Source organism: Salmo salar, unplaced genomic scaffold, assembly GCF_965601325.2.
Source record: "Salmo salar unplaced genomic scaffold, fSalSal1 ptg000645l, whole genome shotgun sequence".
Classification (NCBI taxonomy): Eukaryota; Metazoa; Chordata; class Actinopteri; order Salmoniformes; family Salmonidae; genus Salmo; species Salmo salar.
In genome coordinates this window covers 359,907-385,000 of record NW_027675450.1, presented here as the reverse complement: position 1 = coordinate 385,000, position 25,094 = coordinate 359,907, and the positions used below count along the sequence as shown (strand labels likewise).

Genomic DNA, 25,094 nt, shown 5'->3' with positions numbered 1-25,094 from the left:
AAGAGGAGAAGAAGAGAGGAGAGGAGGAGGCGGAGGAGAAGGTGATAGAATATGAGGAGAGGAGACAAAGAGAGGAGGAGAAGATGTGGAGAGGAGGAGGAGAAGAGAGGAGTGGAGGATGAGAAAGGAGAAGAGAGAAGAGGAGGAGAGTGGAGGAGAAGAGAGGAGTGGAGGAGAGGACAGAAGAGAAGAGGAGGAGAGAAGGAGGAGAAAGGAGAAGAGAGGAGGAGAGGAGAAGAGAGAAGAGGAGGAGAGTGGGAGAAGAAGAGGAGGAGAGAAGGAGGAGAAAGGAGAAGAGAGGAGGAGAGGAGAAGGGAGAAGAGGAGGAGAGTGGGAGGAGTGGAGGAGAGAACAGAAGAGAAGTGGAGGAGAGAAGGAGGAGAAAGGAGAAGAGAGGAGGAGAGGAGAAGAGAGAAGAGGAGGAGAGTGGGAGAAGAAGAGGAGGAGAGAAGGAGGAGAAAGGAGAAGAGAGGAGGAGAGGAGAAGGGAGAAGAGGAGGAGAGTGGGAGGAGAAGAGAGGAGTGGAGGAGAGAACAGAAGAGAAGTGGAGGAGAGAAGGAGGAGAAAGTAGAAGAGAGGAGGAGAGGAGAAGAGAGAAGAGGAGGAGAGTGGGAGAAGAAGAGGAGGAGAGAAGGAGGAGAAAGGAGAAGAGAGGAGGAGAGGAGAAGGGAGAAGAGGAGGAGAGTGGGAGGAGAAGAGAGGAGTGGAGGAGAGAACAGAAGAGAAGTGGAGGAGAGAAGGAGGAGAAAGGAGAAGAGAGGAGGAGAAGAGGAGAAGAGAGGAGAGGAGGAGGACAGAAGGAGTCCGTTTGGTTAATAAACTGAAAGTGCTGCAAGCCTGTGTGTGTGTGTGTGTGTGTGTGTGTGTGTGTGTGTGTGTGTGTGTGTGTGTGTGTGTGTGTGTGTGTGTGTGTGTGTGTGTGTGTGTGTGTGAGAGAGAGAGCCACGGCCATATGCTGCTACTCAGGTTGAGTGGAGCGGAATGATCACATGACTGTCAAGACCACAGAAATTACAAACACACACACACACACACACACACACACACACACACACACACACACACACACACCCACACACACATACACACACACACTGGAATAAAACTGGAATGGGGGTGTTTATGTTGACTATGTAAGTGTGTGTGTGTGTGTGTGTGTGTGTGTGTGTGTGTGTGTGTGTGTGTGTGTGTGTGTGTGTGTGTGTGTGTGTGTGTGTGTGTGTGTGTGTGCGTGTGTGTGTTCCAGGTGTTCCAGTGGAAGACAAGATCAATATGTTCATCAACAGTTTTGGCTCCATCCAGGAAACCAACATGGTGAGCAGAGTTACTAAAACCTCTGCATGCTAACAATGCTACATTCCAACGTTATCAATATTAGCCCATATGCTATAAACAGTAGCCTGTATGCTATTAACATTAGTCTGTAAGACATCAACATTAGCCTGTATGCTATAAACAGTAGCCTGTATGCTACCACCATTAGACTGTATGCTATCAGCATTAGCCTGTATGCTACCACCATTAGTCTGTAATCCATCAGCATTAGCCTGTATGCTATAAACAGTAGCCTGTATGCTACCACCATTAAACTGTATGCAATCAGCATTAGCCTGTAAGCTACCTCCATTAGACTGTATGCTATCAGCATTAGCTATCAGCATTAGCCTGTAAGCTACCACCATTAGACTGTATGCTATCAGCATTAGCCTGTATGCTACCACCATTAGACTGTATGCTATCAGCATTAGCCTGTATGCTACCACCATTAGTCTGTAATCCATCAGCATTAGCCTGTATGCTATAAACAGTAGCCTGTATGCTACCACCATTAAACTGTATGCAATCAGCATTAGCCTGTAAGCTACCTCCATTAGACTGTATGCTATCAGCATTAGCTATCAGCATTAGCCTGTAAGCTACCACCATTAGACTGTATGCTATCAGCATTAGCCTGAATGCTGCCCTAAACTCTCTCCTGGCCCTTTACACTAAGTCTGAATTTGTCCTGCTAGGTGACGTAAACTGGGACATGCTTATACCACCTGAACCAAACCAAGTCCTAAAGCAATGGGACTCCCTAAATCATTCTCAGATTATTACCGATCCCACAAAGTATGACTCCAAACACCCAGAAAAGTCTACTCTCCTCGATGTTATCCTCACAAATACCAGTCTGGTGTTTTCTGTCATATCCTTAGTGATCACTGTTTTACAGCCTGTGTTCATAAAGGCTGCTCAGTGAAATGACCTGTCCTGATTTGTCATATACGCTTGCTATAAAAGTTTAATCGAGCAAGCCTTCCTTCATGACCTGGCCTCTGTAAATGGTATAGAATCAGCTTGATCCCATCTGTCGAAAGACGCTTGGACCTTATTTTTTGATATGTTCAGTATTAAAAGCAGGTTCGGCACCTGGTTCGACCGTGATCTTACAAAATTACTCCACCTCAAGAATCCCATTTGGCAAATCGCTCGGCACACGCATACTCAGGCTGACTGGCTCTCGTTCAGACAAATGAGAAATAAATGCACTCAGGCTATCCGGAAGGCCAAAGTTAGTTACTTTAAGGAGCAGATCTCTCTCTGTGGGTCTAACCCCAAGAAGATCTGGAAAACAGTTAAAGACCTGGAGAATAAACCCTCCTCCTCACAGCTGCTCATGTCCCTTAATGTTGATGATGTGGTTGTTACTGACAAGAAGCACATGGCTGAGCTCTTTAATCACCACTTCATTAAGTCAGGATTCCTATTTGACTCAGCCACGCCTCCTTGCCCGTCCAACAGTTCCTCATCTCCCACCCCTTCCAATGTGACTATCCCCGATGCTCCTCCCTCTTTTTCCCCTGCCCCGCTACAAAGTTTCTCCCTGCAGGCGGTCACTGAGTCCGAGGTGACTGCCTGCAGGGAGAAACTTTGGGTCTAAACCATCTGAACCAGATTATTTTTTGGGGTAAAGTTTAAGGTTGCTGCCCCTATCATCGCCAAGCCTATCTCTGACCTTTTTAACCTGTCTCTCCTTTCTGGGGAGGTTCCCATTGCTTGGAAGGCAGCCACGGTTCATCCTTTATTTAAAGGGGGAGATCAAGCTGATCCTAACTGTTATTGGCCTATTTCTATTTTTGCCCTGTTTATCAAATGTGTTGGAAAAACGTGTCAATAATCAACTGACTGGCTTTCTTGATGTCTATAGTGTCTCTCTGGTCTGCAATCTGGTTTCCGCTCAGGTTATGGATGTGTCACTGCAACCTTATAGGTCCTATATGATGTCACCATTGCCCTTGAATCTAAGCAATGCTGTGCTGCTATTTTTATTGACTTATTGCTTTATTGCCAAATCTTTTGATACTGTAGACCATTCCATTCTTGTGGGCCGGCTAAGGAGTATTGGTGTCGCTGAGGGGTCTTTGGCCTGGTTTGCTAACTACCTCTCTCGAAGAGTGCAATGTATAAAGTCAGAAAATCTGCTGTCTCGGCCAGTGCCTGTCACCAAGGGTGTACCCCAAGGCTCGATCCTAGGCCCCACGCTCTTCTCAATTTACATCAACAACATAGCTCAGGCAGTAGGAAGCGCTGTCATCCATTTATATGCAGATTATACAGTCTTATACTCAGCTGGCCCCTCCCCGGAGTTTGTGTTAAACGCTCTACAAAAAAAGCTTTCTTAGTGTCCAACAAGCTTTCTCTGGCCTTAACCTTGTTCTGAACACCTCTAAAACAAAGGTCATGTGGTTTGGGTAGAAGAATGCCCCTCTCCCCACAGGTGTGATTACTACCTCTGAGGTTTTACAGCTTGAGGTAGTCACCTCATACAAGTACTTGGGAGTATGGCTAGACGGTACGCTGTCCTTCTCTCAGCACATATCAAAGCTGCAGGCTAAAGTTAAATCTAGACTTGGTTTCCTCTATCGTAATTGCTCCTCTTTCACCCCAGCAGCCAAACTAACCCTGATTCAGATGACCATCCTTCCCATGCTAGATTACGGAGACGTAATTTATAGATCGGCAGGTAAGGGTGCTGTCGAGCGGCTAGATGTTCTTTACCATTCGGCCATCAGATTTGCAACCAATGCTCCTTATAGAACACATCACTGCACTCTATACTCCTCTGTAAACTGGTCATCTCTGTTTCCCCGTCGTAAAACCCACTGGTTGATGAATATTTATAAAAGCCTCTTAGGCCTCACTCCCCCCTATCTGAGATATCTACTGCAGCCCTCATCCTCCACATACAACACCCGTTCACTCCCCCCTATCTGAGATATTTACTGCAGCCCTCATCCTCCACATACAACACCCGTTCACTCCCCCCTATCTGAGATATTTACTGCAGCCCTCATCCTCCACATACAACACCCATTCACTCCCCCTATCTGAGTTATCTACTGCAGCCCTCATCCTCCACATACAACACCCATTCACTCCCCCTATCTGAGATATCTACTGCAACCCTCATCCTCTACATACAACACCCATTCACTCCCCCTATCTGAGTTATCTACTGCAGCCCTCATCCTCCACATACAACACCCATTCACTCCTCCCTATCTGAGATATTTACTGCAGCCCTCATCCTCCACATACAACACCCGTTCACTCCTCCCTATCTGAGATATCTACTGCAGCCCTCATCCTCCACATACAACACCCGTTCACTCCTCCCTATCTGAGATATCTACTGCAGCCCTCATCCTCCACATACAACACCCATTCACTCCCCCTATCTGAGATATCTACTGCAACCCTCATCCTCTACATACAACACCCATTCACTCCCCCTATCTGAGTTATCTACTGCAGCCCTCATCCTCCACATACAACACCCATTCACTCCTCCCTATCTGAGATATTTACTGCAGCCCTCATCCTCCACATACAACACCCGTTCACTCCTCCCTATCTGAGATATCTACTGCAGCCCTCATCCTCCACATACAACACCCGTTCACTCCTCCCTATCTGAGATATCTACTGCAGCCCTCATCCTCCCCATACAACACCCGTTCACTCCTCCCTATCTGAGATATCTACTGCAGCCCTCATCCTCCACATACAACACCCGTTCACTCCTCCCCTATCTGAGATATCTACTGCAGCCCTCATCCTCCCCATACAACACCCGTTCTGACAGTCACATTCTGCTAATGGTCCCCAAAGCACACACATCCCTGGGTCGCTCGTCTTTTCAGTTCGCAGCAGCTAGCGACTGGAACGAGCTGCAACAAACACTCAAACTGGACAGTTTTATCTCCATCTCTTCATTCAAAGACTCAATCATGGACACTCTTACTGACAGCTGTGGCTGCTTTGTGTGATGTATTGTTGTCTCTACCTTCTTGTCCTTTGTGCTGTTGTCTGTGCCCAATAATGTTCGTACCATGTTTTGTGCTGCTACCATGTTGTTGTCATGTTGTGTTGCTACCATACTGTGTTGTCATGTGTTGCTGCCATGCTGTGTTGTCATGTGTTGCTACCATGCTGTGTTGTCATGTGTTGCTACCATGTTGTTGTTATGTTGTGTTGCTACCATGCTGTGTTTTCATGTGTTGCTACCGTGCTGTGTTGTTGTCTTAGGTCTCTCTTCATGTAGTGTTGTGTTGTCTCACTTGTCGTGATGTGTGTTTTTGTCCTATATTTTAATTGAATTTATTTTTATTTTTAATCCCAGCCCCCTTTCCCCTCAGGTAGGCCTTTTGCCTTCTGGTAGGCCGTCATTGTAAATAAGAATTTGTTCTTAACTGACTTGTATAGTTAAATAAAAAAAATAAAAAAAATAACGTTAGCTACTAGCTAGGCTGTAGCTCATGGCTGAGTCAAATAGGAATCCTGACTTAACTGACTTGTCTAGTTAAATAAAATACCAACATTGTTCTACTTCAATCAACTGGAGACCTCGTACCCGGAGAAGCATTCATTGTCACAGGGGCCTTTAACAAAAGTAATTTGAGGTCCGTGTGTGTGTGTGTGAGAGGTCCAACACATTGACTGCCCAACACACCAAAAGTCTACGCTTGACCACTGCTACATGCTATAAGTCTTCTCCCATCTGTTGACAAATCTGACCACGACTCCATTTAGCTCCTCCCCGCCTACAAACAAAGAGTGAAGAGGGAAGGGCCGGTGGTAAGGTCCATGATCCAAGACTGCGTCGAATATGAAGAATGCGGGCTAGACATCCGTCGAAGCCATCTGGTGGACATAGGGATGTGGTGGATTGAGACAGATATCTCGCTTAATTAAACAGAAAGAGATTTTGGGGAGGGATTTTAATTATTATGCTAATTTTGATTTCCATGTGGGGAGCGAACGTTGAGTCTAAGGGGTTTAATTGGCTGTGTGCTAACAAATGATTGATTGTTGCTAGGACTACCGTGTGAACATCTTCCTGCGTCAGCGGTGGAACGACCCGAGGCTGAAGCTCCCGGCGGACTTCAAAGGAGAAGCGCTGACGGTGGACCCCAAGATATTCCAGTGTCTGTGGAAACCAGACCTGTTCTTCGCCAACGAGAAACACGCCAACTTCCATGACGTCACGCAAGACAACATCCTGTTATTTATCTTCAGGAACGGAGACATTCTCATCAGCATGAGGTCTGTCTGTCTGTCTCGTCTGTCTGTCTCATCTGTCTGTCTCATCTGTCTGTCTGTCTGTCTGTCTGTCTGTCTGTCTGTCTGTCTGTCTGTCTGTCTGTCTGTCTGTCTGTCTGTCTGCCTGCCTGCCTGCCTGCCTGCCTGCCTGCCTGCCTGCCTGTCTGTCTGTCTGTCTGTCTGTCTGTCTGTCTGTCTGTCTGTCTGTCTGTCTGTCTGTCTGTCTGTCTGTCTGTCTGTCTGTCTGTCTGTCTGTCTGTCTGTCTGTCTGCCTGCCTGCCTGTCCTGTCTGTCTGTCTGTCTGTCTGTCTGTCTGTCTGTCTGCCTGCCTGTCTGTCTGTCTGTCTGTCTGCCTGCCTGTCCTGTCTGTCTGTCTGTCTGCCTGCCTGTCTGTCTGTCTGTCTCGTCTGTCTCGCCTGCCTGCCTGCCTGCCTGCCTGCCTGCCTGCCTGCCTGTCCTGTCTCGTCTGTCTGTCTGTCTGTCTGTCTGTCTGTCTGTCTGTCTGTCTGCCTGCCTGCCTGCCTGCCTGCCTGCCTGCCTGTCTGTCTGCCTGTCTGTCTGTCTGTCTGTCTGTCTGTCTGCCTGTCTGTCTGTCTGTCTGTCTGTCTGTCTGTCTGTCTGTCTGTCTGTCTGTCTGTCTGTCTGTCTGTCTGCCTGCCTGCCTGCCTGCCTGCCTGCCTGTCTGTCTGTCTGTCTGTCTGTCTGTCTGACTGCCTAGTTAGTTAGTGATGGGAAGTTTGACTCTTTTTACTGACTGAGATCTTATCAACTTGTTCAGTCAAAATGACAAATATTTAGACTAATTTTGTTAATTTGATTGCAGAACCCCCTACCGGCAAACGATGACCTAAAAACTCTTAGTCTTATGGGGGCTTATGTCATTTGTGACTGAGACTTGTGTGCTTCCAAAAGTGTGCTTCCAACATGATACATTTGTGATTGCTAGGCATACAAATACAATTATTTCTTTATAGCTTTGAAACGAGGTCTAGATGCGGCCCCAACCAAACTGGTTTATGAACGACTCTTGGCGGAATACTTGACTGTCACCAGGAAGATAAGCTCAATATTGTTCGAACTGCAGCAGTCCCCCAAACGTTTCGGTTCCCAGTTGGAGTGTTGAGCAGTCCCCCAAACGCTTCGGTTTCCAGTTGGAGTGTTGAGCAGTCCCCCAAACGTTTCGGTTCCCAGTTGGAGTGTTGAGTGTTGAGCAGTCCCCCAAACGTTTCGGTTCCCAGTTGGAGTGTTGAGTGTTGAGCAGTCCCCCAAACGTTTCGGTTCCCAGTTGGAGTGTTGAGCAGTCCCCCAAACGTTTCGGTTTCCAGTTGGAGTGTTGAGTGTTGAGCAGTCCCCCAAACGTTTCGGTTTCCAGTTGGAGTGTTGAGTGTTGAGCAGTCCCCCAAATGTTTCGGTTTCCAGTTGGAGTGTTGAGCAGTCCCCCAAACGCTTCGGTTCCCAGTTGGAGTGTTGAGTGTTGAGCAGTCCCCCAAACGTTTCGGTTTCCAGTTGGAGTGTTGAGCAGTCCCCCAAACGTTTCGGTTTCCAGTTGGAGTGTTGAGCAGTCCCCCAAACGTTTCGGTTCCCAGTTTGAGTGTTGAGCAGTCCCCCAAACGTTTCGGTTCCCAGTTGGAGTGTTGAGTGTTGAGCAGTCCCCCAAACGTTTCGGTTCCCAGTTGGAGTGTTGAGTGTTGAGCAGTCCCCCAAACGTTTCGGTTTCCAGTTGGAGTGTTGAGTGTTGAGCAGTCCCCCAAACGTTTTGGTTCCCAGTTGGAGTGTTGAGTGTTGAGCAGTCCCCCAAACGTTTCGGTTTCCAGTTGGAGTGTTGAGCAGTCCCCCAAACGCTTCGGTTTCCAGTTGGAGTGTTGAGTGTTGAGCAGTCCCCCAAACGTTTCGGTTCCCAGTTGGAGTGTTGAGTGTTGAGCAGTCCCCCAAACGTTTCGGTTTCCAGTTGGAGTGTTGAGTGTTGAGCAGTCCCCCAAACGCTTCGGTTTCCAGTTGGAGTGTTGAGTGTTGAGCAGTCCCCCAAACGTTTCGGTTCCCAGTTGGAGTGTTGAGTGTTGAGCAGTCCCCCAAACGTTTCGGTTTCCAGTTGGAGTGTTGAGTGTTGAGCAGAGGCATGTGTTTGTTTCGCTTCTATGAAGCTGTGTCCATTGATAACATTCAATAATCAATGAATTGCACTAACTCTTACACTAGGTTATCAATTCAAAACATGTATTTCTCTTCTCCATGCATTATCTATTCTGCACGCACATGATAGACAGTTTAGTGGTTGGAGCAATGAAGGACTAAAATGTCTGAGTGACTCTCAAGTCAGTAAAAATAGTCATTTAAAAAGAACGAATAGTTCGCAAACTGCACATCACTACTGCCTGCCTGCCTGCCTGCCTTTCTGCCTGCCTGCCTTTCTGCCTGCCTGTCTGTCTGTCTGCCTGCCTGCCTGCCAGCCTGTCTGCCTGCCAGCCTGCCAGCCTACCTGCCTGCCCACCTGTCTGTCTGCCAGGGTAGGTGCCTATGTGTGCCCAGTGACTGTCTGGTGAGTGTTCAGGTTGTCAGTGACTGTCTGGTGAGTGTTCAGGTTATCAGTGAGTGTTCAGGTTGTCAGTGACTGTCTGGTGAGTGTTCAGGTTATCAGTGACTGTCTGGTGAGTGTTCAGGTTATCAGTGACTGTCTGGTGTGTGTTCAGGTTATCAGTGACTGTCTGTTGTGTTCAGGTTATCAGTGACTGTCTGTTGTGTGTTCAGGTTATCAGTGACTGTCTGGTGTGTTCAGGTTATCAGTGACTGTCTGTGTGTGTGTTCAGGTTATCAGTGACTGTCTGTTGTGTGTTCAGGTTATCAGTGAGTGTTCAGGTTGTCAGTGACTGTCTGGTGTGTTCAGGTTATCAGTGACTGTCTGTGTGTGTGTTCAGGTTATCAGTGACTCTGTCCTGCCCTCTGGACCTCACTCTGTTCCCCATGGACACACAGCTCTGCAAGATGCAACTGGAGAGCTGTACGTAGAACCTCTCTCTAACACACACACACACACACACACACACACACACACACACACACACACACACACACACCTCTCTCTCTAACGCACGCACACACACACACACACACACACACACACACACACACACACACACACCTACTCACACACACACACACACGTGTGCACACACACACACACACACACACACACTCTCACACACACAGAGAGACACACACAATATTCATGTACACTGAGTGTACAAAACATCAGGAACACCTGCTCTTTCAACAACATAGACTGACCAGGTGAATCCAGGTGAAAGCTATGATCCCTTATTGATGTCACCTGTTAAATCCACTTCAATCAGTGTAGATGAAGGGGAGGAGACGGGTTAGAGAAGGATTTATAAGCCTTGAGACATGGATTGTGCATGTGTGCCATTCAGAGGGTGAATGGGCAATACCAAATATTTAAGTGCCTTTGAATTGAGTATGGTAGTAGATGGCAGGTGCACCGGTTTGTGCCAAGAACTGCAAAGCTGCTGGGTTTTTCACGCTCAACAGTTTCCTGTATGCAGCAAGAATAGCCCACCACCCAAAGGACATTCTGCCAACTTGACACAACTGTGGGAAGCGTTGGAATCAACATGGGCCACCATCCCTCGTGGAACGCTTTCGACACTTTGTAGAGTCCATGCCCAGACGAATTGAGGCTGTTCTGAGAGCAAAAGGGTGCAGTTGCAAGTCAATATTAGGTAAGGCTTTCTTAATGTCTTGTACACTCAGTGTATACAGAGACTCACACACACTCTCTCTCTATATATATATATATATATATATATCACAGGAGGTTGGTGTCACCTTAATTTGGGAGAACGGGCTCGTGGTAATGACTGGAGCGGAATTAGTGAAATGGTATCAAATACATCAAACACATTGGTTTCCATGGTTTCCAGGTGTTTGATGTCATTCCATTTGCTCCGTTCCGGCCATTATTATGAGCCGTTCTCCCCTCAGCAGACTCCACTGATAAATATATATTTATATGGTGTTGTTATTGTAGTTGGCTGCACCACCAGTGATATATATTTATTCATTTATATAGTGTTGTTATTGTAGTTGGCTGCACCACCAGTGATATACATACATTTATATAGTGTTGTTATTGTAGTTGGCTGCACCACCAGTGATACATATTTATATATATGTGTTGTTATTGTAGTTGGCTGCACCACCAGTGATACATATTTATATATATGTGTTGTTATTGTAGTTGGCTGCACCACCAGTGATATACATACATTTATATAGTGTTGTTATTGTAGTTGGCTGCACCACCAGTGATACATATTTATATATATGTGTTGTTATTGTAGTTGGCTGCACCACCAGTGATACATATTTATATATATGTGTTGTTATTGTAGTTGGCTGCACCACCAGTGATATACATACATTTATATAGTGTTGTTATTGTAGTTGGCTGCACCACCAGTGATATATATACATTTATATAGTGTTGTTATTGTAGTTGGCTGCACCACCAGTGATACACATTTATAACCATTAAGAATCGTTAATGGATATACTGCCCCCTAACAGGTTAATGGATATACTGCCCCTAGCCCTAACAGGTTAATGGATATACTGCCCCCTAACAGGTTAATGGATATACTGCCCCCTAGCCCTAACAGGTTAATGGATATACTGCCCCCTAGCCCTAACAGGTTAATGGATATACTGCCCCCTAGCCCTAACAGGTTAATGGATATACTGCCCCCTAGCCCTAACAGGTTAATGGATATACTGCCCCCTAGCCCTAACAGGTTAATGGATATACTGCCCCCTAACAGGTTAATGGATATACTGCCCCCTAGCCCTAACAGGTTAATGGATATACTGCCCCCCTAGCCCTAACAGGTTAATGGATATACTGCCCCCTAGCCCTAACAGGTTAATGGATATACTGCACCCTAGCCCTAACAGGTTAATGGATATACTGCCCCTTAGCCCTAACAGGTTAATGGATATACTGCCCCCTAGCCCTAACAGGTTAATGGATATACTGCACCCTAGCCCTAACAGGTTAATGGATATACTGCCCCCCTAGCCCTAACAGGTTAATGGATATACTGCCCCCTAACAGGTTAATGGATATACTGCCCCCTAACAGGTTAATGGATATACTGCCCCCTAACAGGTTAATGGATATACTGCCCCCTAACAGGTTAATGGATATACTGCCCCCTAGCCCTAACAGGTTAATGAATATACTGCCCCCTAGCCCTAACAGGTTAATGGATATACTGCCCCCTAGCCCTAACAGGTTAATGGATATACTGCCCCCTAGCCCTAACAGGTTAATGGATATACTGCCCCCTAGCCCTAACAGGTTAATGGATATACTGCCCCCTAGCCCTAACAGGTTAATGGATATACTGCCCCCCTAGCCCTAACAGGTTAATGGATATACTGCCCCCTAACAGGTTAATGGATATACTGCCCCCTAGCCCTAACAGGTTAATGGATATACTGCCCCCTAGCCCTAACAGGTTAATGGATATACTGCCCCCTAACAGGTTAGTGGATATACTGCCCCCTAGCCCTAACAGGTTAATGGATATACTGCCCCCTAGCCCTAACAGGTTAATGGATATACTGCCCCCTAGCCCTAACAGGTTAATGGATATACTGCCCCCTAGCCCTAACAGGTTAATGGATATACTGCCCCCTAGCCCTAACAGGTTAATGGATATACTGCCCCCCTAGCCCTAACAGGTTAATGGATATACTGCCCCCTAGCCCTAACAGGTTAATGGATATACTGCCCCCCTAGCCCTAACAGGTTAATGGATATACTGCCCCCTAGCCCTAACAGGTTAATGGATATACGGCCCCCCTAGCCCTAACAGGTTAATGGATATACTGCCCCCTAGCCCTAACAGGTTAATGGATATACTGCCCCCTAACAGGTTAATGGATATACTGCCCCCCTAGCCCTAACAGGTTAATGGATATACTGCCCCCTAGCCCTAACAGGTTAATGGATATACTGCCCCCTAGCCCTAACAGGTTAATGGATATACTGCCCCCTAACAGGTTAATGGATATACTGCCCCCTAGCCCTAACAGGTTAATGGATATACTGCCCCCTAGCCCTAACAGGTTAATGGATATACTGCCCCCTAGCCCTAACAGGTTAATGGATATACTGCCCCCTAGCCCTAACAGGTTAATGGACAGCAATATTCAAATCTTGTCTCTGAGTTAAGTATTCAACCCCTTTGTATGGCAAGTAAATCAATTCTGGAGTAAAACATTTTTAACAAGTCACATAATAGGTGCTCTGGACTCAGAAACTTTTAACATCTCACGGAGCACCATTAAATCCATTACAAAAAAAATTGAAAGAATATGGCACCACAACAAACCTGCCAAGAGAGGGCCGCCCACCAAAACTCACTGACCAGGCAAGGAGGGCATTAATCAGAGAGGCAACAAAGAGACCAACGATAACCCTGAAGGAGCTGCAAAGCTCCACAGCGGAGATTGGAGTATCTGTCCATAGGACCACTTTAAGCCGTACACTCCACAGAGCTGGGCTTTATGGAAGAGTGGCCAGAAAAAAAGGCATTGCTTAAAGAAAAAAATAAGCAAACACATTTGGTGTTCGCCAAAAGGCATATGGGAAACTCCCCAAACATATGGAAGAAGGTACTCTGGTTAGATGAGACTAAAATTGAGCTTTTTGGCCATCAAGGAAAACGTTATGTCTGATGCAAACCCAACACCTCTCATCACCCCGAGAACACCATCCCCACAGTGAAGCATGGTGGTGGCAGAATCCTGTTGTGGGGATGTTTTTCATCGGCAGGGACTGGGAAACTGGTCAGAATTGAAGGAATGATGGATGGCGCTAAATACAGGGACATTCTTGAGGGAAACCTGTTTCAGTCTTCAAGAGATTTGAGACTGGGACAGAGGTTCACCTTCCAGCAGGACAATGACCCTAAGCATACTGCTAAAGCAACACTTAAGTGGTTTAAGGGGAAACAATTCAATATCTTGGAATGGCCTAGTCAAAGCCCAGACCTCAATCCAATTGAAAATCTGTGGTATGACTTAAAGATTGCTGTAAACCAGCGGAACCCATCCAAAGTGAAGGAGTAGGAAAAGTTTTGCCTTGAAGAATAGGCAAAAATCCCAGTGGCCAGATGTGCCAAGCTTATAGAGACATACCCCAAGAGACTTGCAGCTGTAATTGCTGCAAAAGGTAGCTCTACAAAGTATTGACTTTGGAGGGGTGAATAGTTATGCACACTAAAGTTCTGTTTTTTTGTCTTATTTCTTGTTTGTTTCACAATAAAACAAATATTTTCCATCTTCAAAGTGGTAGGCATGTTGTGTAAATCAAATGATACAAACACCCAAAAAATAAATTTTAATTCCAGGTTGTAAGGCAACAAAATAGGAAAAATGCCAAAGGGGGTGAATACTTTCGCAAGCCACTGTAAGGCACTAAAGTAAAACTGCAAAAAATGTGGCAAAGAAATTAACGTAATGTCCTGAATATAAAATTTTATGTTTGGGGCAAATCCAACACAACACATCACTGAGTAGCACTCTTCATATTTTCAAGCATGGTGGTGGCTGCATCGTTATGGGTATAAAGAAATAGAATAGAGCGAAGCACAGACAAGATCCTAGAGGGAAACCTGGTTCTGCTTTCCACCAGACACTGGGAGATGAAGCACAGAACAACATCCTGGAGGAGAACCTGGTTCTGCTTTCCACCAGACACTGGGAGATGAAGCACAGAACAACATCCTGGAGGAGAACCTGGTTCAGTCTGCTTTCCACCAGACACTGGGACATGAAGCACAGAACAACATCCTGGAATAAAACCTGGATCAGTCTGCTTTCCACCAGACACTGGGAGATGAAGCACAGAACAACATCCTGGAGGAGAACCTGGTTCTGCTTTCCACCAGACACTGGGACATGAAGCACAGAACAACATCCTGGAGGAGAACCTGGTTCAGTCTGCTTTCCACCAGACACTGGGAGATGAAGCACAGAACAACATCCTGGAGGAGAACCTGGTTCTGCTTTCCACCAGACACTGGGAGATGAAGCACAGAACAACATCCTGGAGGAGAACCTGGTTCTGCTTTCCACCAGACACTGGGAGATGAAGCACAGAACAACATCCTAGAGGAGAACCTGGTTCTGCTTTCCACCAGACACTGGGAGATGAAGCACAGAACAACATCCTGGAGGAGAACCTGGTTCTGCTTTCCACCAGACACTGGGAGATGAAGCACAGAACAACATCCTGGAGGAGAACCTGGTTCAGTCTGCTTTCCACCAGACACTGGGAGATGAAGCACAGAACAACATCCTAGAGGAGAACCTGGTTCTGCTTTCCACCAGACACTGGGACATGAAGCACAGAACAACATCCTGGAGGAGAACCTGGTTCAGTCTGCTTTCCACCAGACACTGGGACATGAAGCACAGAACAACATCCTGGAGGAGAACCTGGTTCAGTCTGCTTTCCACCAGACACTGGGACATGAAGCACAGAACAACATCCTAGAGGAGAACCTGGTTCTGCTTTCCACCAGACACTGGGAGATGAAGCACAGAACAACATCCTGGAGGAGAACCTGGTTCTGCTTTCCACCAGACACTGGGAGATGAAGCACAGAACAACATCCTGGAGGAGAACCTGGTTCAGTCTGCTTTCCACCAGACACTGGGACATGAAGCACAGAACAACATCCTGGAGGAGAACCTGGTTCTGCTTTTCACCAGACACTGGGAGATGAAGCACAGAACAACATCCTAGAGGAGAACCTGGTTCTGCTTTCCACCAGACACTGGGACATGAAGCACAGAACAACATCCTGGAGGAGAACCTGGATCAGTCTGCTTTCCACCAGACACTGGGACATGAAGCACAGAACAACATCCTAGAGGAGAACCTGGTTCTGCTTTCCACCAGACACTGGGAGATGAAGCACAGAACAACATCCTGGAGGAGAACCTGGTTCTGCTTTCCACCAGACACTGGGAGATGAAGCACAGAACAACATCCTGGAGGAGAACCTGGTTCAGTCTGCTTTCCACCAGACACTGGGACATGAAGCACAGAACAACATCCTGGAGGAGAACCTGGTTCTGCTTTCCACCAGACACTGGGACATGAAGCACAGAACAACATCCTGGAGGAGAACCTGGTTCTGCTTTCCACCAGACACTGGGACATGAAGCACAGAACAACATCCTAGAGGAGAACCTGGTTCTGCTTTCCACCAGACACTGGGAGATGAAGCACAGAACAACATCCTAGAGGAGAACCTGGTTCTGCTTTCCACCAGACACTGGGAGATGAAGCACAGAACAACATCCTGGAGGAGAACCTGGTTCTGCTTTCCACCAGACACTGGGAGATGAAGCACAGAACAACATCCTGGAGGAGAACCTGGTTCAGTCTGCTTTCCACCAGACACTGGGACATGAAGCACAGAACAACATCCTAGAGGAGAACCTGGTTCTGCTTTCCACCAGACACTGGGAGATGAAGCACAGAACAACATCCTGGAGGAGAACCTGGTTCTGCTTTCCACCAGACACTGGGACATGAAGCACAGAACAACATCCTGGAGGAGAACCTGGTTCTGCTTTCCACCAGACACTGGGACATGAAGCACAGAACAACATCCTAGAGGAGAACCTGGTTCAGTCTGCTTTCCACCAGACACTGGGACATGAAGCACAGAACAACATCCTAGAGGAGAACCTGGTTCTGCTTTCCACCAGACACTGGGAGATGAAGCACAGAACAACATCCTGGAGGAGAACCTGGTTCTGCTTTCCACCAGACACTGGGACATGAAGCACAGAACAACATCCTGGAGGAGAACCTGGTTCTGCTTTCCACCAGACACTGGGAGATGAAGCACAGAACAACATCCTAGAGGAGAACCTGGTTCATCTGCTTTCCACCAGACACTGGGAGATGAAGCACAGAACAACATCCTGGAGGAGAACCTGGTTCTGCTTTCCACCAGACACTGGGAGATGAAGCACAGAACAACATCCTGGAGGAGAACCTGGTTCTGCTTTCCACCAGACACTGGGACATGAAGCACAGAACAACATCCTAGAGGAGAACCTGGTTCTGCTTTCCACCAGACACTGGGAGATGAAGCACAGAACAACATCCTAGAGGAGAACCTGGTTCTGCTTTCCACCAGACACTGGGAGATGAAGCACAGAACAACATCCTAGAGGAGAACCTGGTTCTGCTTTCCACCAGACACTGGGACATGAAGCACAGAACAACATCCTGGAGGAGAACCTGGTTCTGCTTTCCACCAGACACTGGGAGATGAAGCACAGAACAACATCCTAGAGGAGAACCTGGTTCAGTCTGCTTTCCACCAGACACTGGGACATGAATTCACCTTTCAGCAGGACAATAACCTAAAACACAAGGCCACATCTACCCTGGGAGATGAATTCACCTTTCAGCAGGACAATAACCTAAAACACAAGGCCACATCTACCCTGGGACATGAATTCACCTTTCAGCAGGACAATAACCTAAAACACAAGGCCACATCTACCCTGGGACATGAATTCACCTTTCAGCAGGACAATAACCTAAAACACAAGGCCACATCTACCCTGGGACATGAATTCACCTTTCAGCAGGACAATAACCTAAAACACAAGGTCAAATCTACACTGGAGTTGGTTACCAAGACAACATTGAATATACCTGAGTGACCTAGTTACAGTTTTGACATACAGCAGCTTGAAAATCTATGGCAAGACTTGAAAATGGCTGTATAGCAATTACCAACAACCAACTTGACAGAACTTGAAGATTATTTTACTAATAATGGGCAAATATTGCACAGTCCAGGTGTGGAAAGCTCTTAGAGACTTACCAAGAAAAAGTCACAGTTGTAATTTCTGCCAAAGGGGCATTAGAATATGCTTCTAAACACTTCTACATTAATATGGATGCTAGCATGATTACGGATAACCATGAATGAATAACGATGAGTGAGAAAAGTTACAGACGCACAAATATCATACCCCAAGACATGCTAATCTCTCACCATTACAATAACAGGGGAGGTTAGCATTTTATATCATACCCCCAAGACATGCTAATCTCTCACCATTACAATAACAGGGGAGGTTAGCATTTTATATCATACCCCCAAGACATGCTAATCTCTCACCATTACAATAACAGGGGAGGTTAGCATTTTATATCATACCCCCAAGACATGCTAATCTCTCACCATTACAATAACAGGGGAGGTTAGCATTTTATATCATAACCCCCAAGACATGCTAATCTCTCACCATTACAATAACAGGGGAGGTTAGCATTTTATATCATACCCCCAAGACATGCTAACCTCTCACCATTACAATAACAGGGGAGGTTAGCATTTTATATCATACCCCCAAGACATGCTAACCTCTCACCATTACAATAACAGGGGTGGTTAGCATTTTGGGAGGGCATGATGTTTATGCTTCTGTAACTTTCTCTAATGTAGAGTGTTTAGAAACATATTATATTCTTATTTACAATAATATTGAATACAAAATGACACATGATACACATGATTCATTATTGATACAATAATTAACATTAATTTCTATTGGGCACAAAATAATCTGAAACACAACCAAAACACACAGCAAATGCATCCAACAAGGTTGCAGAGTCACAGGTTTGATGTAAGCATTGCGTGCTAGGAATATGGGACCAAATACTATACTTTTTACTACTTTAATACACAGATAAGTAAGTTTGTCCCAATATTTTAGGTCCCCCAAAATGGGGGGCCTATGTACAAAAAGTGCTGCAATTTCTAAACGGTTTAGCCGATATGGATGAAAATACCCTCAAATTGGAGCTGACAGTCTGCACTTTAACCTCAGAGTCGTTGTATCATTTCAAATCCAAAGTGCTGGAGTACAGAGCCAAAGCAACAAATGGGTCACTGTCCCAATACTTTTGGAGCTCACTGTAGGTATTCCTCTCATCTAGGTGGGTGAGGGCAGTGTGCACCTGAGATTGCGTCGTCTGTGGATCTGTTGGGGCGGTATGTAAACTGGAGTGGGTCCAGAGTGGTGGAGTTGATGTGTGCCATAACCAGCTTCTCAAAGCCCTTCATGACTACAGCTGTGAGGGCTACAGGGCGGTTAGTCATTGGGGCTTAAAGCCTTAAAGTTCTAGAATGATGGTGGTCATCTTAAAACATGTGGGGATTAAAGACTGGATAAGGAGAGGTTGAACATTACAGACTGAGATAAGGAGAGATTGGACATTACAGACTGGGATAAGGAGAGATTGGACATTACAGACTGGGACAAGGAGAGATTGGACATTACAGACTGGGATAAGGAGAGATTGGACATTACAGACTGGGATAAGGAGAGATTGGACATTACAGACTGGGACAAGGAGAGATTGGACATTACAGACTGGGTTAAGGAGAGATTGGACATTACAGACTGGGACAAGGAGAGAAACATTACAGACTGGGACAAGGAGAGATTGGACATTACAGACTGGGATAAGGAGAGATTGGACATTACAGAGTGGGATAAGGAGAGATTGGACATTACAGACTGGGACAAGGAGAGATTGGACATTACAGACTGGGACAAGGAGAGATTGGACATTACAGACTGGGACAAGGAGAGATTGGACATTACAGACTGGGACAAGGAGAGAAACATTACAGACTGGGATAAGGAGAGATTGGACATTACAGACTGGGATAAGGAGAGATTGGACATTACAGACTGGGCTAAGGAGAGATTGGACATTACAGACTTGGATAAGGAGAGATTGGACATTACAGACTGGGATAAGGAGAGATTGGACATTACAGACTGGGCTAAGGAGAGATTGGACATTACAGACTGGGACAAGGAGAGAAACATTACAGACTGGGACAAGGAGAGATTGGACATTACAGACTGGGATAAGGAGAGATTGGACATTACAGACTGGGACAAGGAGAGATTGGACATTACAGACTGGGACAAGGAGAAATTGGACATTACAGACTGGGACAAGGAGAGATTGGACATTACAGACTGGGACAAGGAGAGAAACATTACAGACTGGGATAAGGAGAGATTGGACATTACAGACTGGGACAAGGAGAGATTGGACATTACAGACTGGGATAAGGAGAGAAACATTACAGACTGGGATAAGGAGAGATTGGACATTACAGACTGGGACAAGGAGAGATTGGACATTACAGACTGGGATAAGGAGAGAAACATTACAGACTGGGATAAGGAGAGATTGGACATTACAGACTGGGATAAGGAGAGAAACATTACAGACTGGGATAAGGAGAGGTTGGACATTACAGACTTGGACAAGGAGAGATTGGACATTACAGACTGGGATAAGGAGAGATTGGACATTACAGACTGGGACAAGGAGAGATTGGACATTACAGACTGGGACAAGGAGAGATTGGACATTACAGACTGGGATAAGAAGAGGTTGGACATTACAGACTGGGACAAGGAGAGAAACATTACAGACTGGGACAAGGAGAGATTGGACATTATAGACTGGGATAAGGAGAGATTGGACATTACAGACTGGGATAAGGAGAGATTGGACATTACAGACTGGGATAAGGAGAGATTGGACATTACAGACTGGGATAAGGAGAGATTGGACATTACAGACTGGGACAAGGAGAGATTGGACATTACAGACTGGGACAAGGAGAGATTGGACATTACAGACTGGGACAAGGAGAGATTGGACATTACAGACTGGGATAAGGAGAGATTGGACATTACAGACTGGGATAAGGAGAGATTGGACATTACAGACTGGGATAAGGAGAGATTGGACATTACAGACTGGGACAAGGAGAGATTGGACATTACAGACTGGGATAAGGAGAGATTGGACATTACAGACTGGGATAAGGAGAGATTGGACATTACAGACTGGGACAAGGAGAGATTGGACATTACAGACTGGGACAAGGAGAGATTGGACATTACAGACTGGGACAAGGAGAGATTGGACATTACAGACTGGGACAAGGAGAGAAACATTACAGACTGGGACAAGGAGAGATTGGACATTACAGACTGGGATAAGGAGAGATTGGACATTACAGACTGGGACAAGGAGAGATTGGACATTACAGACTGGGACAAGGAGAGATTGGACATTACAGACTGGGACAAGGAGAGATTGGACATTACAGACTGGGACAAGGAGAGATTGGACATTACAGACTGGGACAAGGAGAGATTGGACATTACAGACTGGGATAAGGAGAGAAACATTACAGACTGGGACAAGGAGAGAAACATTACAGACTGGGATAAGGAGAGATTGGACATTACAGACTGGGACAAGGAGAGAAACATTACAGACTGGGTTAAGGAGAGATTGGACATTACAGACTGGGATAAGGAGAGATTGGACATTACAGACTGGGATAAGGAGAGATTGGACATTACAGACTGGGACAAGGAGAGATTGGACATTACAGACTGGGATAAGGAGAGAAACATTACAGACTGGGATAAGGAGAGATTGGACATTACAGACTGGGATAAGGAGAGATTGGACATTACAGACTGGGATAAGGAGAGATTGGACATTACAGACTGGGACAAGGAGAGATTGGACATTACAGACTGGGATAAGGAGAGATTGGACATTACAGACTGGGACAAGGAGAGATTGGACATTACAGACTGGGATAAGGAGAGATTGGACATTACAGACTGGGATAAGGAGAGGTTGAACATTACAGACTGAGATAAGGAGAGATTGGACATTACAGACTGGGATAAGGAGAGATTGGACATTACAGACTGGGATAAGGAGAGATTGGACATTACAGACTGGGATAAGGAGAGGTTGAACATTACAGACTGAGATAAGGAGAGATTGGACATTACAGACTGGGATAAGGAGAGATTGGACATTACAGACTGGGACAAGGAGAGATTGGACATTACAGACTGGGATAAGGAGAGATTGGACATTACAGACTGGGATAAGGAGAGATTGGACATTACAGACTGGGACAAGGAGAGATTGGACATTACAGACTGGGATAAGGAGAGATTGGACATTACAGACTGGGACAAGGAGAGATTGGACATTACAGACTGGGACAAGGAGAGATTGGACATTACAGACTGGGACAAGGAGAGATTGGACATTACAGACTGGGACAAGGAGAGAAACATTACAGACTGGGACAAGGAGAGATTGGACATTACAGACTGGGACAAGGAGAGATTGGACATTACAGACTGGGATAAGGAGAGATTGGACATTACAGACTGGGATAAGGAGAGATTGGACATTACAGACTGGGACAAGGAGAGAAACATTACAGACTGGGATAAGGAGAGAAACATTACAGACTGGGACAAGGAGAGATTGGACATTACAGACTGGGATAAGGAGAGATTGGACATTACAGACTGGGATAAGGAGAGATTGGACAATACAGACTGGGACAAGGAGAGATTGGACATTACAGACTGGGATAAGGAGAGATTGGACATTACAGACTGGGTTAAGGAGAGATTGGACATTACAGACTGGGACAAGGAGAGATTGGACATTACAGACTGGGATAAGGAGAGATTGGACATTACAGACTGGGACAAGGAGAGATTGGACATTACAGACTGGGATAAGGAGAGATTGGACATTACAGACTGGGACAAGGAGAGTTTGGACATTACAGACTGGGACAAGGAGAGAAACATTACAGACTGGGATAAGGAGAGATTGGACATTACAGACTGGGATAAGGAGAGATTGGACATTACAGACTGGGATAAGGAGAGATTGGACATTACAGACTGGGATAAGGAGAGATTGGACATTACAGACTGGGATAAGGAGAGAAACATTACAGACTGGGACAAGGAGAGATTGGACATTACAGACTGGGATAAGGAGAGATTGGACATTACAGACTGGGACAAGTAGAGATTGGACATTACAGACTGGGATAAGGAGAGATTGGACATTACAGACTGGGATAAGGAGAGATTGGACATTACAGACTGGGACAAGGAGAGATTGGACATTACAGACTGGGATAAGGAGAGATTGGACATTACAGACTGGGATAAGGAGAGATTGGACATTACAGACTGGGACAAGGAGAGATTGGACATTACAGACTGGGATAAGGAGAGAAACATTACAGACTGGGATAAGGAGAGATTGGACATTACAGACTGGGACAAGGAGAGATTGGACATTACAGACTGGGACAAGGAGAGAAACATTACAGACTGGGATAAGGAGAGATTGGACATTACAGACTGGGACAAGGAGAGATTGGACATTACAGACTGGGATAAGAAGAGGTTGGACATTACAGACTGGGACAAGGAGTGATTGGACATTACAGACTGGGACAAGGAGAGATTGGACATTACAGACTGGGTTAAGGAGAGATTGGACATTACAGACTGGGATAAGGAGAGATTGGACATTACAGACTGGGACAAGGAGAGAAACATTAGAGACTGGGACAAGGAGAGATTGGACATTATAGACTGGGATAAGGAGAGATTGGACATTACAGACTGGGATAAGGAGAGAAACATTACAGACTGGGATAAGGAGAGATTGGACATTACAGACTGGGACAAGGAGAGATTGGACATTACAGACTGGGGTAAGGAGAGATTGGACATTACAGACTGGGACAAGGAGAGATTGGACATTACAGACTGGGACAAGGAGAGATTGAACATTACAGACTGGGACAAGGAGAGATTGGACATTACAGACTGTGATAAGGAGAGATTGGACATTACAGACTGGGACAAGGAGAGAAACATTACAGACTGGGACAAGGAGAGATTGGACATTACAGAGTGTGCTAAGGAGAGATTGGACATTACAGACTGGGCTAAGGAGAGATTGGACATTACAGACTGGGATAAGGAGAGATTGGATATTACAGACTGGGAAAAGGAGAGATTGGACATTACAGACTGGGACAAGGAGAGATTGGACATTACAGACTGGGATAAGGAGAGATTGGACATTACAGACTGGGATAAGGAGAGATTGGACATTACAGACTGGGACAAGGAGAGAAACATTACAGACTCGGATAAGGAGAGATTGGACATTACAGACTGGGACAAGGAGAGATTGGACATTACAGACTGGGACAAGGAGAGATTGGACATTACCATGAATATGCCTGCCAACTAATCTGAGCATGCTCTGAGAACGCACCCTGGAATACCGTCCAGCCCCGCGGCCTTGCGAGTGCCGACCTGATTAAAAACCTTTCGTCGGCCTTGAAGAGTGAGATCACCCAGTCCTCTGGGTCGGCGTGGCCCTCCCTCACTGTATGGTGTTGTTATTGTCAAAACGTGCATAAAATGCATTGAGCTGGTCTGGTAGAGAGGCATCGTTGGGCACATCACGTGTCGGTCTTCCTTTGTAATCCGTAATGGACTGCGGCTCATGCGACATGCAGCGTACTCTGTGAAATAGGAGGCCACGTTACTTCTATACTGTCCTTTTGCTCGTTTGATAACTCTGCAGAGGTCCTAGCGGGACTTGTTGTCCTTGTTCCTGTCCTCAGCCGTAGCCTCAGGGTTGTCTGTGATAGTCCTGTCCTTTAGTTTAGCGCCAACCTCAGTGTCAAACCAGGGCTTTTGATTGTGGAAGCAGCAAACCTTCAGTGTTGGGACAACGTCCCCGATGCATTTCCTTATGAAGCCAGTGACGGAGGTGTCAAACCAGGGCTTTTGATTGGGGAAGCAGCAAACCTTCAGTGTTGGGACAACGTCCCCGATGCATTTCCTTATGAAGCCGGTGACGGAGGTGTCAAACCAGGGCTTTTGATTGTGGAAGCAGCAAACCTTCAGTGTTGGGACAACGTCCCCGATCCATTTCCTTATGAAGCCGGTGACGGAGGTGTCAAACCAGGGCTTTTGATTGGGGAAGCAGCAAACCTTCAGTGTTGGGACAACGTCCCCGATCCATTTCCTTATGAAGCCAGTGACGGAGGTGTCAAACCAGGGCTTTTGATTGGGGAAGCAGCAAACCTTCAGTGTTGGGACAACGTCGCCGATCCATTTCCTTATGAAGCCGGTGACGGAGGGGGTTAGCTCGTTGGTGTTATAGGTGGAGTTTCGGAACATATTCTAATCAGCGCTAGCAAAGCAGTCCTGTAGCATAATCTCTGATTCTGATGATCTATTCTCAATGGATCAAGTCACCAGGTACTTCCTGTTTAACTGACAACTGAGAACAACATGGAGGGCAGAGAATGTAAAACTCATTAATACCATCGTTGCTGAGTGAGTGGTGGACCGCAGTAAGGTGAGCACCATCTGGTAGGGTTTCCACTAGTTACCACAAACACAAAGTCAAAATTATCTTTTTGGTGTTCATTTAAGGTTCGGGTTAGGCATAAGGTTAGCCATGTGGT

General features: G+C 46.1%; 1 protein-coding gene and 1 long non-coding RNA gene across 2 annotated transcripts in view; one reads left to right on the top strand and one right to left on the bottom strand.

The window, feature by feature from the left end:
* Nucleotides 1-25,094, top strand: part of LOC123724029 (glycine receptor subunit beta) — a 54,795-nt gene that overhangs the window by 12,300 nt on the left and 17,401 nt on the right. Inside the window, exons 4-6 of the mRNA XM_082972306.1 lie at nt 1,247-1,314; nt 6,362-6,588; nt 9,498-9,580. Coding sequence (XP_082828432.1) covers nt 1,247-1,314; nt 6,362-6,588; nt 9,498-9,580 — 378 coding nt within the window. The remainder of the gene's footprint in view (nt 1-1,246; nt 1,315-6,361; nt 6,589-9,497; nt 9,581-25,094) is intronic.
* Nucleotides 14,229-16,515, bottom strand: LOC145876912 (uncharacterized). Its single transcript, XR_014391563.1, has 3 exons — nt 15,486-16,515; nt 14,536-14,977; nt 14,229-14,403 (listed from the first exon to the last, which is right to left on the bottom strand). It is a non-coding gene; the product is annotated as an uncharacterized LOC145876912 (long non-coding RNA).